The following is a 15,442-nucleotide window of genomic DNA, read 5'->3' on the forward strand; positions in this document are numbered from 1 at the left end:
TTAGTATTTGTTTTAAATAGGTTGCCAATAAAATAAAATATGTAATTATTATTGATTTCCCTCTTTAAACAGTCTTTAGAATGCAGAATGAAATAGTATTAAATTCTTAAAATATGTGAAAAATTAACAAGTTACATTACCATACATTACCAATGACCTTTTGTTTGAATTCTGAGTTTCCATCTTGCAATTTAGTTTTTTGTTTCCACCACAGAGTAACAAATAATAAGTAATTGCGACCTTTTTATATTCAGATTTTTCCTCACAGTCCTGAGTTTATATTCTGCAATTCTGCATTAATGTCTCACAATTCTGAGAAAAAAATAAGTCAAAAAGTCACAATTGCCTTACATTACCTTACATACCTGTTTATAAGGTATGTTTTTGCCCCATGGTGGAAACCATACTATATAGATCTCCAAATCTGGCTTTTATTAGTAAGGCAACCATGGTCAAAGAGCAGCCATATAGGCTTGAAATAAATGAAGGTGTAGTACATTACGCAGCAGTGCAAGTGGATTTATAGCACACTAACAGGGACCATCCCACTGGAGAAAATGTGAGGTACGTGTTTTGCCCAAGGGCACGATAGCGATAGGGGATCTCAGTAATGATTCAGTTCATGGGTCGCCCTATCTGCCATCAAATTCTTGATGATCGTATCACAAGCCCAAAGCTGCAACTTCCCCAATGTAGCTGAAATGCAGCAATTTTTTAGGACGATGATACAGTACAAATCATGCTTGAAGTTATATATTTAATGACTGATTTGAAAATAGAAGGAAAGTTCACAGGACACAGAAGCTCATTAAAGGGAGAAAAACTAAATAATAATAATAAAAAAGGCTTGACAACACTTTACAACACTTAGCAACTCAAAACTACATAATGCTATAAAATGCACTGCATAAAATCACTCAAGACATCAAAATGGTTAAAGCAAAAGTCTCTATGTACATTTTATAATAACTTTCAAATCAACTAATTATTTTTGGAATAATATTCTCATATATTCATGTTTAAAAATGCACAACTACTAATCTGTAGTATAATGATTATATAATTTTATTTAAGAAAGTTATTATGAAGTGTCACTCTGCTCTTTTTCATACATTCATCACTATAGGAAGTGGAAAAAAAAATAAAGGCTTAAACCAACCAGTAGTTTGCTGGTTTTAGCTGGTTTAATCTGGTCTAGTTAGTCTCCCAGCCTGTCAAGTTGGTGGTTAGCTGTTCGGTCAGATGGTCTTCCAGTCTGATCAGCTGACAAGTGGCCAAAACTCATCTAGAATCAGCAAACCTGCTTTTTTTTTTGTTCACTTTTAAAGGTGGCGTATGACCTGACAATTTATTCTCTTCAATTTTAGACTTTCTGTTAGACTTTAGCAAATCACTGATAGAAAATACAAAGTTTGATTCTGCTGAAGCTGAGGTGCAGTTCAGTGACATAAAATTCATGGACTGGTAAGTTTAAAGGTTGGATTCAGTCTTATAGACTGCTGAAGACAGCTTCGATGGGGAAAAATCTGGTTTTAAGGAGGTTTTAGGCACTTTTCAACTGGTCAGGCTGGGAGGCTGGCTTCTTACCTGTGCACCAGCTTGGGCAAGATAAGAGACAACCTTACATCAGCTAAGACTACCAAACCCTTTCAGATGTTTTTTTCAGCAACTATCCTACCACAAAGACTAACCTCCTGACATCTGACCCCTCTCTCCACCTGTATTTTTAAAAAAAATAGTGGAAATAAAAAGGTGAAGAGAAGATTTTTTTTAACCTGAAACTGTCAAAACTTGGTACCAGTAAGAAATAAGAAACCTAACAGATGGAAGCTGAAAGTTTTATGCATCCACATTTAGGGACGAATATAAAGAAGATCTGTGTGACACAGAGCCACTTTTCTTCATGTTTAAGTAATCCAAACAGAGCAATGCCATGACACAAAAAGAGGAAGAAAAGAGAGCTATGGGGGAACAGAGGGAAAGAAAGCAGAGAGAAAGAAAAGAAAGAGCGGTGAAGTACTTACTTCCCTGTTTATCCGAATCTACAGGGTCCAAGAGTCGAAGAGGTGGGGAAGGGGGGTAGAAAAAGACAAGACAGACTCTAGTTAATGAGAGGCTGAAGAGAGCTAGAGGATTAACAGATCATAGACAGAAAGAGAGAGAATTAGAAGAAGAAAGAAAGAGAGATTGTGTTAGCCAGCTACGCTCTACGCCAGGGGACAGACACTTGAAATGGAGGCATATATTTTGGATGTGCAGGTGGGCAATTCTTTGCACACTAAACTCAAAGTGTGAAGTGTGTTATTTGTTCTGCCTCTAGCATCATCAAACACAATTGAAAACTAACAATTTCTCTCAAACAGGCTTCCAGGACACTCCTTCGCTCTGCCATTGGTTGGACAAACGGATGGCCCCGCCTCCAAACTCACTCCATTGGTTGAGTCAGTGTTGCTATGTGGGGCTGGTTCAAACAACCGAATGTTTTAAAAGTGCCTTTACACTTCTCAGGGAAATCTACAAACAAATGGCTTTCAGACTAGGAAAGTATTTTAATACTGAAAAAATTACACACTTATTCCTGTGTAAGCTAGTTCCTTGCAAGTTCCTTTATTGGTCTGATTCAAGAGGTATTCAAAAGGAAAGGACAGCAATGAAAAGGAGTAAACACATTAAACAACAGAGCTACACTCACTTTAATATGTTCCCTAATAGCCTCTACTTACTGCCAAGTTTACCAGAAACAGTAAAAAAGGAGCATCCTTTCATTATTGGTCTTTTCTTGACTTTTTGTGCTTTTTCAAGGCCAAAAAAACAACAACAAAAAAATCAATTCTTGTTAAATTGGCCTATGCTCTGTTTTGCTCCTGTATATTGGCTCATACTGAAAACACTAATATTTCTTAGTATTTGAAAATAAACTGATATTATGGCCAATTATGTCATAGAGGAGAAAAACGACAAAATACTACATACTGTATACTACAGATGTGATAAGGTTACATATGTGCATTCATTCGTGCCTATTCTTTCTCTTCGTATTTCTTTGAAATCACTCAGTGCTACACATACTTATTCCATTCAGAATAAACATCATAATTCAACAAATCACTTGCTGTATCCAAGGTCCAAAGAGTCAATGTGAGGAAATTTACATCTTGATTTAAACATGTTTAAATGGATAGTTTATGAGAATTCAGTCATTTTCTCATCATTTTGAAAATTCAACCATTTCTGTCCCATAGAAGAGGGTCATACAGGTTTTGAATGACATTGGGGGTAAATGGATGAACTGTTGATTTAAGCACATAAGTGGAGAGGGTCCCATGAAGAGAAGGTGGTCTTGTCCAACCTGGTGCAAGCTTAGAATAGCAGGTTCAAAGAGGTCAAGGTTGGCTAACCATCTGTGCCCACCTACCTCTTTATTAAAGGGGAACTCGGACACAAAATGGCCACATGTTAGTAGGCTACGCTTCACATCTGACCACGCTCTAAAATCCTTTGGGAGGTCAGATATGCCAGGAAAGGAATAACAACCAAAAGTTTCACCCATCACAAAAAGGAAAGCTAGTGGTCTGAAAAGTTTTCTATCAAAACTGATATGATGATATGCCATATACAGTATGGCAAGGCTAAGGGAGAGTGTCCACATATATATCGAATAAACTCCAGGGAAGCCACATAATAACAGAAACAGTGTGAATGTTTGTGAGTCTGGCTGAAGACAGTATGTGACTGCTGACTTACATCGATGTAATTGGCATTGATATAGTCAGAGTTGGGATCTCCAAGCAGCGGGTGCAGTTTCACCCTGTGACGGTCATCTGAAACACAAAAACACAACCGCATGAGCACACTTTGCGGTGAACTCACATTACTTTTGTGCAATAAAGAAGTCTTTTTCTATACAAATTAAGTTTATTATAAGGAATGTCTTTCCACACTAATTTTGTTGGTATGTTAAAGGTGGTACTTAAATGATTAAATTCCTTTATTGAACAGCAGAGACCGTATGTGCAAATAAACTATGCTGTCTGCTGGTGTAATTTACTGTAAGTGAATTTCCCCCTTTTACTTTTAGGAACATCAAAGCTTTATATTATCAAACTGAAGTAAGTTTTAACATCCATAGAATGTCTAAAGGCATTACTTTTAAATCATGATATTTTTATAGGCATACAAAGACTGAAAAAATTTACTCACAACCCATTAGTGTATCATGCCTTCCTTTAGTTTTATCCTTCTTCTTATTGATATCCCAGCCATCAAAGAAGCTCTACAAATATATGATTGAATATAAAGAAACAGAGAGAGAGAGAGAGAATGTATTTGTTAGTTTTATAAGATAATTCTGATATCCTTAGACTTTGTCTAAAATGCATATTGTTAAAAGACAAATTTTGACATAAATAGCATTTAGACCAGATATTCTGGATTACTTTGCAACCCAAAGACATGCATTTTGTGATATTACATTAAGCTAAATTTAATACAATTAAATACAATACAATGGTTGTACTTTCTTCGCCAGCTGAGGAAGTTCAAACTGCCACAGGAGCTACTGAAACAGTTCTACACCGCCATCATTGAATCCATCCTCTGCATTTCAATAACTGTCTGGTTCAGCTCAGCTACCAAATCTGACCTCAGAAGACTACAGAGGGTGGTCCGGACTGCTGAGCGAATCATACGTACAACCCTCCCCACTCTCCAAGAGCTGTACTTATCCAGAGTGAGCAAAAGGGCTGGTAAAATCACTCTGGACCCCTCACATCCAGCACACTCCCTCTTTGAACTGTTACCATCTGGTCGACGCTACAGAGCTCTGAGAACCAGAACGACCAGACACAGGAACAGTTTCTTCCCTCAGGCAATCCATCTCATGAACACTCAACAATAAACGTGGAACACACAACTATAATACATTATCCATTCACCACACTCACTTAGTTGTGAGCATTTCTCCTTTGCCGAGATAATCCATCCAGCTCACAGGTGTGGCATATCAAGATGCTGATTAGACAGCATGATTATTGCACAGGTGTGCCTTAGGGTGGCCACAATAAAAGGCCACTCTAAAATGTGCAGTTTTACTGTATGGGGGGGTCCGAAAACCAGTCAGTATCTGGTGTAACCAACATTTTCCTCACGCAGTGCAACACATCTCCTTCGCATAGAGTTGATCAGGTTGTCCACTCCTCTTCAATGGCTGTGAGAAGTTGCTGGATATTGGTAGGAACTGGAACACGCTATCGTATACGCGATCCAGAGCATCCCAAACATGCTCAATGGGTGACATGTCCGGTGAGTATGCTGGCCATGCAAGAACTGGGATGTTTTCAGCTTCCAGAAATTGTGTACAGATCCTTGCAACATGGGGCCGTGCATTAACATGCCGCAACATGAGGTGATGGTCGTGGATGAATGGCACAACATTGGGCCTCAGGATCTCGTCACGGTATCTCTGTGCATTCAAAATGCCATCAATAAAATGTTGGTTGTCCATAACATACGCCTGCCCATACCATAACCCCCCCGCCACCATGGGCCACTCGATCCACAACTTTGACATCAGCAAACCACTCACCCACATGACGCCATACATGCTGTCTGCCATCTGCCCTGTACATTGAAATCCGGGATTCATCCGTGAAGAGAACACCTCTCCAAAGTGCCAGATGCCATCGAATGTGAGCATTTGCCCACCCAAGTCGGTTACGACGATGAACTGCAGTCAGGTCGAGACCCCGATGAGGATGACGAGCATGCAGATGAGCTTCCCTGATACGGTTTCTGACAGTTTGTGCAGAAATTCTTTGGTTATGCAAACCGATTGTTGCAGCAGCTGTCCAGGTGGCTTGTCTCAGACGATCTTGGAGGTGAAGATGCTGGATGTGGAGGTCCTGGGCTGGTGTGGTTACACGTGGTCTGCGGTTGTGAGGCCGGTTGGATGTACTGCCAAATTCTCTGAAACGCCTTTGGAGATGGCTTATGGTAAGGAAATGAACATTCAATTCACGGGCAACAGCTCTGGTGAACATTCCTGCAGTCAGCATGCTCCCTCAAAAATTGTGATATCTGTGGCATTGTGCTGTGTGATAAAACTGCACATTTTAGAGTAGCCTTTTATTGTGGCCAGCCTAAGGCACACCTGTGCAATAATCATGGTGTCTAATCAGCATCTTAATATGCCACACCTGTGAGGTGGGTGGATTATCTCGGCAAAGGAGAAGTGCTCACTAACACAGATTTAGGCAGATTTGTGAACAATATTTGAGAGAAATAGGCCTTTTGTGTACATAGAAAAAGCCTTAGATCTTTGAGTTCAGCTCATGAAAAATAGGGGCAAAAACATTTAACCAGAAACATTGTTTGTTGCGTTTATAATTTTGTTCAGTGTAAGTTACATAAAAGATGCCACTTGATTTATTTTAAGGGAAAAACAGCATTAAACTAACCATTCATGTATTCAAAAGAATGTATATTAGATATGCCTTTCTGGTTAATACAGCAACACCTTTTTACTTGTAGGACAGATCTGTACCATCTCTACTATACTATCATATCTCCCTGTTTCCACTCCATCTAAACTAAAGATTCTATCAATAAGCACTGATCAATGGACTGTACTTGCAGTCCGCAGGGAAATAAAGCTTATGAAACCCTGCCGTTACATTTGTGTGCTCTCAAACTCTGTTTCTTTTCCGCTTATGAAGCACAAAGACACTGACCTCAAACACACACAAATACACACACAGTGTCACTATGTCCAGGAAAGTGCGTATTGATTTTTGAGTTGAATCTGTTTCACACTGGGGGGGAGAGTTTAATGAGTCCACAAGCTGCGCTCCTGAGAGGCAAGCTAGTGGCAGAGCTCTGATTATGTGGAGGGATGTTTTGTCTCGTAGCTCTGTGGACAACAACAGATAGAGGAGAGTCAACAGTCCACACGAGTGCGGCGCCGAGAGGAGATGCTCAAGCCGCATTCTGAAGAGAGAAAATTAGCCACAGAGGAAGAGAGGGAGGGATAGAGGGAGGAAAAGAGATAGCAGTGTAGTGTGCTCGTTGTGCAGTAATGCTGAAGGGCTGTGTGACCTCTACTTTCATCTCAATAACTGCTCCTCTATATTCCATGGGGGAGTGATGGGAACCTGCCCATGAAGAACAGCTCAAACTTGGCCAAGTCACAACTGTGATAAGTAATGAACAATTCATCAAGGATCATTACACACTGCTCTTTTACAACATATACTTATCACTTTACATCAGATTTGTTATTGTTAACTAAAACTAAAACTTCAAAGTCATTTTCGGTAATTGAGCAAAACCTGAAATAAAACTAAATGTCAGTTTAGGGACCAATTCCTAATTAATTAATTAACTAGTTGCTTATTAGCATGCATATTACTAGCTTATTGGCTGTTTATTACTACTTATAAAACACATTAATGCCTTATTCTGCATGACCATTCTACATCCTTAAACCTACCCAATACTTAAATTTAACAACTACCTTACTAACTATTTATAAGCAGTAATTAGGAGTATTTTGAGGCAAAAGTCCTAGTTAATAGTTAGTGAGAACTGGAACTTAAACAACAACAACATTTGGCTGTAATTGCTATGGAATTAATTTTTGGAATGGAAATTATTTTTCTTTTCTACTCTTATTTAATTTACATATATATATATTTTTGTATTACGTATTTTTGATGCCATCTGGATCTGGCTACTAATTATCTTAGCCTTACCTCTCGTATAAAAGAGATTTGAATCTCGCATGGATATTATAGTAATAAAATGCAACGTACAGTAATAAATAGTAAAAGCATTTCATATTGGAAATTTTGCCTAAACACAGCATCCTACTAGAAAACTGAGCTAAAACCCATTTCAGACAGTGGATTTACATGTTTTTAGCTGCTCTGGATGATTGTTGAGCTGCACTACCAGACGGCACCCTGTCGGCTGTCTGTTCATATTGCACACAAAACTGGAAAGCACTTTCTTGATATATCGAGCTACAAACTGCCATTGATTGTCAGATAAGTGGCATCATATCTTTGAAATTGATAAAATGATTTCACGTTAACAAGCAGAAATACAGTCTAAGTATGCTGTTCTAGATAAAAATAGTTGAAATGTGGGCCAGACCTTATGTCAAATGTCTGGCTATGAAAGACTAGGTTGAGGTCAAGCTGGTTTGGGCTGGTAGATAAGCAGCAAACAAGCTGCCATGTTCTAAAAACCATTCTGACTACCTCAAGCTGGAATGAGCAGCTTTACTTCAGCAGGGCATGACAACAGTGTGAGGGTGTCGTATTGTGGAGAAGTGATAAGAAGTTTGGAATGTGTGTTTGTGCATAAACATGCATCTTTGCATTAATGTGTTTGTGTCTTGGGGATTGGATGCAGAGGTCTGTTTTGACAAGGCTTGCAGACGGTGAGTTCTGGAGGCTGGAGATCTCCCAGCCAGACATCTGTTCTTACTGACAGCTCCCTCCACGTATGCAACGGCAGCTCCCAGATAGACCGCATTGTAAGCAGCACTAAAGCCCAAGCATATTCTGACTTCTTTAAATAAATCAGAAAATCTGTGTAGGCAGCTGTGAAAGATTTATATTATTATGACTGAAACCTCTTGCTTGAATGTTTTTAAAAATTATACTATTAAAGCCAAAATAGCCAAATAGATCTGGTTTCCTCTGAAATAAAACTCAAAACCAGCTGTGCCAAAGCATTTTTTGTGGTTCAGTGATTGTATATGCAAATATGCTATACAGTATAAATGGAACACTACTATTATTATTGTTAATATCTCAATAACTTGATTTTCTGCTTGCTTATATAAAAAACATGGTCAAACAACAGCTAAACAAGGGTATTTGAAGACTAGTCTCAACCTTGGCACACTGACAGACCATTGATGAACCTTAGAATTCATAATTCAAAAAAAAATTAAAAATAGCTGGCTGAAACCACCAGTTCCTATCCAATTAACTGGCTTAATGCAATTTCTGGTAGCCAGCGAACAAGTTTACATCAGCCAGGATGCAAAGTGTTTCAAGATCCTAGGTTGCTACTATGAGTGCTACTGAGGAAGAATTAGTGGATGGATTTGACAAAGTTAAGCAGTGAGTAGCAAAGAGCCATTTCTGTATATCCTATGTTGTTCTTACAATTTCCTACTGTTTTAAGATAGCAAATAAAATATTTAGTCACACAACATGTTGTTCACAAAATAAATAAATAGGTTATTCACTTTACATGTCGGTCAAAAATAAAATAATAAAATGAAATGATAAAATAACAAATATTTTTTTTGCAAAATAGTGAGTAGTTTTTAATAAAATATTCACTTTTGCAAAAATAAAAATAAAATAAAATGGTTAGTCACACAACATGATGTTCATAAAAAATAAATAAATAAAATAAAATAAAAACAAAACAAAACAAGAAACAAAACCCACCTCATATTCCTGTTTAAAGCCGTAACCTTCTGCGGTTTTCATCTGGTTGATGTGTTGTAAGAGGTCAGCCACACGCACTGCCGGGTGAAGCTGACCCGTATGATAGGGCGATCCTTTACGGCCACACTGACGTCTAGGCGATCCACCCAGCAGACTGCTGGACTCATTCATACAGCTCCGTGGGTCACCTTAGTAGAAATGAACAAGCACAGAACAAATGTTTGCATGACATCGTTCATATAAGGATATAAAATAAACACAGTATAGGAAACAGCTATACCTAAAGCAGCTCAGCTACCTTAGAAAAGTTTAAAAAATAACCAATAAACATTTTATAAAAACAAAAACTCCGAACAAGTATAATGGGGTTAATCTGAGAATTATCATCCGCTTATGGCACTTCATCTTCTGTGTTTATAATTGGTATTCATAAATATGATCAGGGAGCAATTATGAATTCATGACTAGGGCTGTGTATTCAAATAAATTTGCAGTCTGCTACTCATTTCTCAACGGAAATAGGAAAGAAGAAACCCAGACAGTATATTCCACACAGCAGACACTTAAAATGTGGCAAGACAGTTCTGAGACGTGCCATTAAAACTTCATTTTGATCAAGAGATCTCTCTCTTTGAGACATCAACTATTCAGTGCCTGCAGAGTTAGATATCTTTGAATTGGATATTATTAGCATTTTTCAACTTTTATTTTTTGCCATATTGAAAATCTCGACCATGATGCCTTAAGGATGAGCTTCTGGTGCAGATCTGAGTCCATTTGCATATCATAACCTGGTTGTGTTTGCCGAGTGTGTGTTTGTAAATGCATTTTTTAAGTATACTACTCGTTCTTCCTACTTTTCCATGGATTTATGTTTATATTAGGATTGATAGTCTTATGTCAGGGGAGAATGAGTGTTCGATTTGGAATCATATGAGAATGTACTACATCAACAGCACTACATCTTATATTTAAGAGCTGTGAAAGACTGAGTGATTACAGAAGGACTGTGGCTTGGATGAAGCTTTCACACTGACTACAAATGAGGACAAATTAACAGGAGGTGACCTAGTAAGTCCCTGAGCTTCACTTTAACTGTGTGCGTGACTGAAAGTCTGTATCCATTAATTTGCACTCTTTGACGTTCGTGCCTGATACTCTCGCTTTTAGCACCTGTAAGTGTGAGGAAACAAATATAAGAATTATTATACAGATTTCATCATTATGTTTGTTTCTATCTGTATCTATCGATTTTCCGTGAACAATGACTAAATGTCTGTCTGTTTCTAACACAAAGCTATCATGTGGCTTCAGAAGACTTTTATCATACTTTCACGGTTCCTGGTGTCATTTTGCAGCTTGACAGCCACAGTCCTCATTCACTTTTCTTTAGAGTGATACTCTTTAAAACTTCTCCTTTTACATCTCACGGAAGAAAGAATGTCAGATGTGTTTGGAACAACATGAGGGTGAGTAAATGATGACAGAAACGTGAAACATGGGTGAACAATTCCTTCATAACTTTAGACCTATTCAGTCCCTATCATGCAATGCGGCATGAATCATGGATTAGTTATATGGATTACTGTTTACTGCTTTCATGCTGTTGTTGATGTGCAAGTTGTCACTCCCTGTTATTTGTCAGAAGTATTAGCTCTGTAGTCACTGTTTCAATGTGCAAGTTCATTTAACTGGAATAAATGAGTTGAAACAAAGCAAGACAAGTGCATGCTACTCGGGTATTTGTTTTTTTTCATGCGTTGCTTCATTAATACAGCAGATTACATAGAGTTTCTGTTCAACGAACAACCCAGAATTAAATCCACACATATTTAGATTTTAAGGCTGCAATTAAACTCAAGTTCAAGTCGAGGTGTGTGCGCTGGTGTTGTGTGGTGTCACGTCTTACTGCGAGTGCTGCACGTATGGGTGTCCATAAATGACAAGGCCATCCTCTCGTCCTCCTGCAGAGTGCTCTGATCAGTGAAACTGCGCTCCATGGAGCCCATCATATTACTCTTCTCCTGTCTGTACGTAATGGGGGTCTTATTCATGTTCACCGGCTTCCTACTGAGGAGACAGAGAGAAGAGGGCGAGGAGAGAAGAAGGGGAGGTAGAGAAATGGAACGTGAAGGAAACGAGAGAGAGATGAGGCGAGTTAGGGGAGTTGGTGAGAGAGAAAGAGAAGATCATCACTCCGCTGCCGCCCCCTCTCTAAAAAGCGCACAAAAAAGCCATGAGAAATGATGATGTGCAATGGAGAAGAAGCCACTTACGGATAATAAGAGTATGAGTAGTAATCCCTTCTGGAGAGAGAGAAAGAAAAAAATAAAGGGAGAGACAAAAAAGGGGAAAAAAGAGAAGAAGAAGAAGGGACATGAGATGCAAGCACTGGTAGAGCTCTGATTAGAGTGAAAAATGGCAGGCCGTCAGCAGCTTGCATTTGCCAGGCAAGTAATGGGGCACATGCAGATACGCACAAAGCCTCAGCCAGAGCGGGAAATGGTGGCCTAATCAAATACGTCATCTTGTTGCTTTTAACGAGTTAAACAAAGTGGCCTGCTGAGAGGAACTTTCATATTCGCTCTCCGCAGTCGCGCCTTCACAGCAATTCAGAGGCACAATCTAACCCAATATCCGCTAAATTGTCCAATGAAACGCTTGGAGAACACTTCCATCTGCATTTGTATTACAAACGTTTTCCAACTCCATTTTGGGGTGCATTTGGATTAAATGGCTTAGATTTTCTGTTTTACACAAAGGCCCGGTATATTTCTTTCCATTTCAGCAGGAAGAACTCCCATCTCTAGCTGAAGAAGGCACGCTCCTGTGATACTTTATCTCTGGCTAAATGACTGTGCTGAGGGTTTGCTCTTGCACTCAGAAGTTTAGCTTATATAAAAGATTTTTCACCCAGAAGTAGGAAAATGAAAGCCAGAGGCTGAAGAGGTATGTGCTGATAACTGATTATGGAAAAGACAACTAAAATGCAAACAAATTGGACATAATATTTGAGCTAGAAATACAGCACCAGATCAAAGAAGCCAAAGGTAGTCGAGCTGGATTGCTTTGGGTAGCTTAACCTGGTTTGGTTTATCAGGTTTAACCAGGTTAATCCAGAAAGTTCACCAGGTCAAGGGATGCATTTTATATTGGTGTTTTAATTATGTTTGGGTGGAGATTAGAAATATTTTAGAACACTATGTTAAGTCAAAACAGTAAAGTAGAATTTTATTAAATTAAATTTCTTAATGAATGAATAAAAAGGCCATGACAAAGTTATTTTCAGTTCATTCTATTGGCCATAATTTTAATATCTGTGCATCCCTAAAACCAGCAACCATCAGACAAGGAGGCAAAAGTCTAAAACAGTAGGCAATCACTATTCATACATGTGAGAAATTCTTATGAAAAACAGATGGTGAATGGTCTTTATCTGTTGTTGAAGATGAATCTATGAGATGACCATTGCTTAGATTCATCTTCAGTGATTGGTGCCGTTTGTGGAACGAGAGGCTTGTGTCTCTCATTTGCCACTGAATCTGATGACCTTTTGAGAACCGTTGGCTAATTATCTCTGAAAGCACACTTTTTCCATCCCAATTATTGGCTCATTTCTGGTTCAGGGCGGCAGCGGGCAGGGCCTAATTAAGTGAGTAATTGAATTGCATTTCTTTAATTAAATATTTCACACTCAGATAATCTCAGAAGATGAAAACCCCTGGCAATCTCTCCGCAGAGGCACGTGAGAATGCAGCGGAGAACACCTGGGTGCCTATTGACTGAGCCGAATAATCGAAGTCATAAACCACAATGGGTAGGTTTAAGTTAGTCATAGCTGAACGCACAATAGCCTGGTCTCTCAGGAACAGATTAAGTCTAATTTAAAAAGCACTTTCACAAGAAATATTTGAAAATGGCCCACAGACTTATAAGTGTCATTTGAAGCAGTTCTTTGTTTTGCAGCACATACAGTGGCTCCAAAAAGATTTGGACTCTTAAGTCACACGTTAATATGCATAAACGTCACTGCATATAATAAAATATCATAGATTCAAATATAATTTTTTTTAAAGATATACATATATACACATATATACATATTTTACATTTTTATGTAATCTAATGCAATGACAAAAAAAAAATATTAGTGTAACTTATAATGTCTACTATATACACTTTGCTTCACATTTACGTTTTAAAGCAACACATGCTCTGGCTCTTGTGTTCTCATACTGACCAGAGGAACTCACCCTTTTTTAATAATTATGATAATGGCCCCAAGTAGCAGTATCAGGACCACGAGCCCACCAGCACACACTCCTAGGATGAGCCCCATCTCTTCTGAGCGCTGTGTGACCTCAAGAGCTCGCTGATGGTCTTTACAGGCGGCTGAAGAACACACAAACATGCATAACAGCATTTAAGGACACCAGCAATTACATATAACATATACATTACATATGAATTAACATATTAACAAAACACAAACACACAAATCCAAAGTACTGAGGAAAGGAAAAGATTCAAATGAAGCCTGGTGGAAAAGAACGGTTTATACCAGATGAACAAACATGTTAATTATGATCTCAACACCAATGATGATAGCTATAACAATAACTATAAAGTTTTAATAATCATTCTAATTCTATGAAAATACAACTATAATAACAACACAGAGGAACGATATTCTTGGAATGATTTTTTCTGGCTGATGAACGATAAAACGTTGACAGCCAATCCGAATTCACCAACTTAAGTTTGAGCGTTTAAAGCAACAGACAACTTAACTGCAGTGTACACTTATAATAAACAGAATGTCATTGTGTGTTGGTGTGGACATTAATACAATAAAGTGGTCTTCTAATTCTAACCAGCTTAAACAAGACAGAACCAAGGTGAAACTATTTGGTGTGGCAATCAACAGGATGGTGTGGTACTGACATGAGTTCAGCCTATCAAGCTCTTAAACCAGCTTGTACCAGTTAATGACTAGCTACTGTAGCAACCAAGTAAATCTGACACAAGCTGGATTTCTCAGCAGGTTTAACAGAAATAAACATACATTGAAATTGAAAAGTAGAAGGAGACTTTTGGTCATCCACTGACAGAGGCACAAGACAAAACTGACAATCTGAGAAAGCAAGTGAGAAAAGCATAGTCCTGAGTCAAAACCCAAAACACAGTCATAAGCCAAGGTGAAAGAAATTAAAGATCTGGCAATCCTGAGGGCTTCTTCAATCGCTCATCATGAGCCGTTTCTCTACTGTACCACGCAGGATGCACGCCTCCTCTGCGGCGTGAGTGCCAACTGCACCCGGTCAGCTATTTATCCCCGGCACCTGTCTCCACTGACAGCGTGTGGGCAGGGGGCATTTCACAATCTGAGGCTCCTGGGGATAGCATGACTCTCTGTCACACTACAAAATGAGACTGTGTGATCCAAGAGAGAGAGTAAAGAGAAAGTGTGCATATGCAGAGGAGCCTGAGGCAAATTGCCCTGACCTGGACACGCAGCAGCTGGGCTATTTATACTCTTTCACACACTCATGCTTGAACGGGGATGTTTTGCATGTTTTTGTGGGGGTTTGTTCGAGCTGATGAGTATGTGTGAACATCAATGTTAATCTGTATGTTTCTGCTCTTTTCACAAAAACACAGAGGGGCTGTGCAGCAAATCCTAATCCAACTAAAATGATTAAAGATCACATATTAAAATTATATATATGATAAAAATGAATATATAACAATTTTAATATGTTGTCTTTACATTAAAAAATACATAAATAGTTATATATTTAAATATTGCATACCACATTATATAACCAACAATATGTGTTAGGCAATTCAGATAAATCTGAAATAAAATGTTCTACACAAACATACATTAAAGTAGGAATTACAGGAGACACATTCATTCAATACATACGGGAGAGACATTCAGCTGTTACGATATTCATTGATTTGGCAAAGGC

The 15,442-nt window shown here is 38.5% G+C and overlaps 1 protein-coding gene across 1 annotated transcript in view; it reads right to left on the reverse strand.

Annotated features, from left to right (window-relative positions):
- The window catches only part of LOC306887934 (receptor-type tyrosine-protein phosphatase U-like), a 198,852-nt gene that overhangs the window by 21,978 nt on the left and 161,432 nt on the right, over positions 1-15,442 (reverse strand). The window contains exons 14-19 of the mRNA XM_079445985.1: positions 13,721-13,859; positions 11,377-11,534; positions 9,468-9,655; positions 4,201-4,273; positions 3,745-3,821; positions 2,025-2,042 (exon numbers count right to left, since the gene is read on the reverse strand). Coding sequence (XP_079302111.1) covers positions 2,025-2,042; positions 3,745-3,821; positions 4,201-4,273; positions 9,468-9,655; positions 11,377-11,534; positions 13,721-13,859 — 653 coding nt within the window. The remainder of the gene's footprint in view (positions 1-2,024; positions 2,043-3,744; positions 3,822-4,200; positions 4,274-9,467; positions 9,656-11,376; positions 11,535-13,720; positions 13,860-15,442) is intronic.

Source organism: Barbus barbus (assembly GCF_936440315.1).
Source record: "Barbus barbus genome assembly, chromosome: 21".
NCBI classification, from domain to species: Eukaryota; Metazoa; Chordata; class Actinopteri; order Cypriniformes; family Cyprinidae; genus Barbus; species Barbus barbus.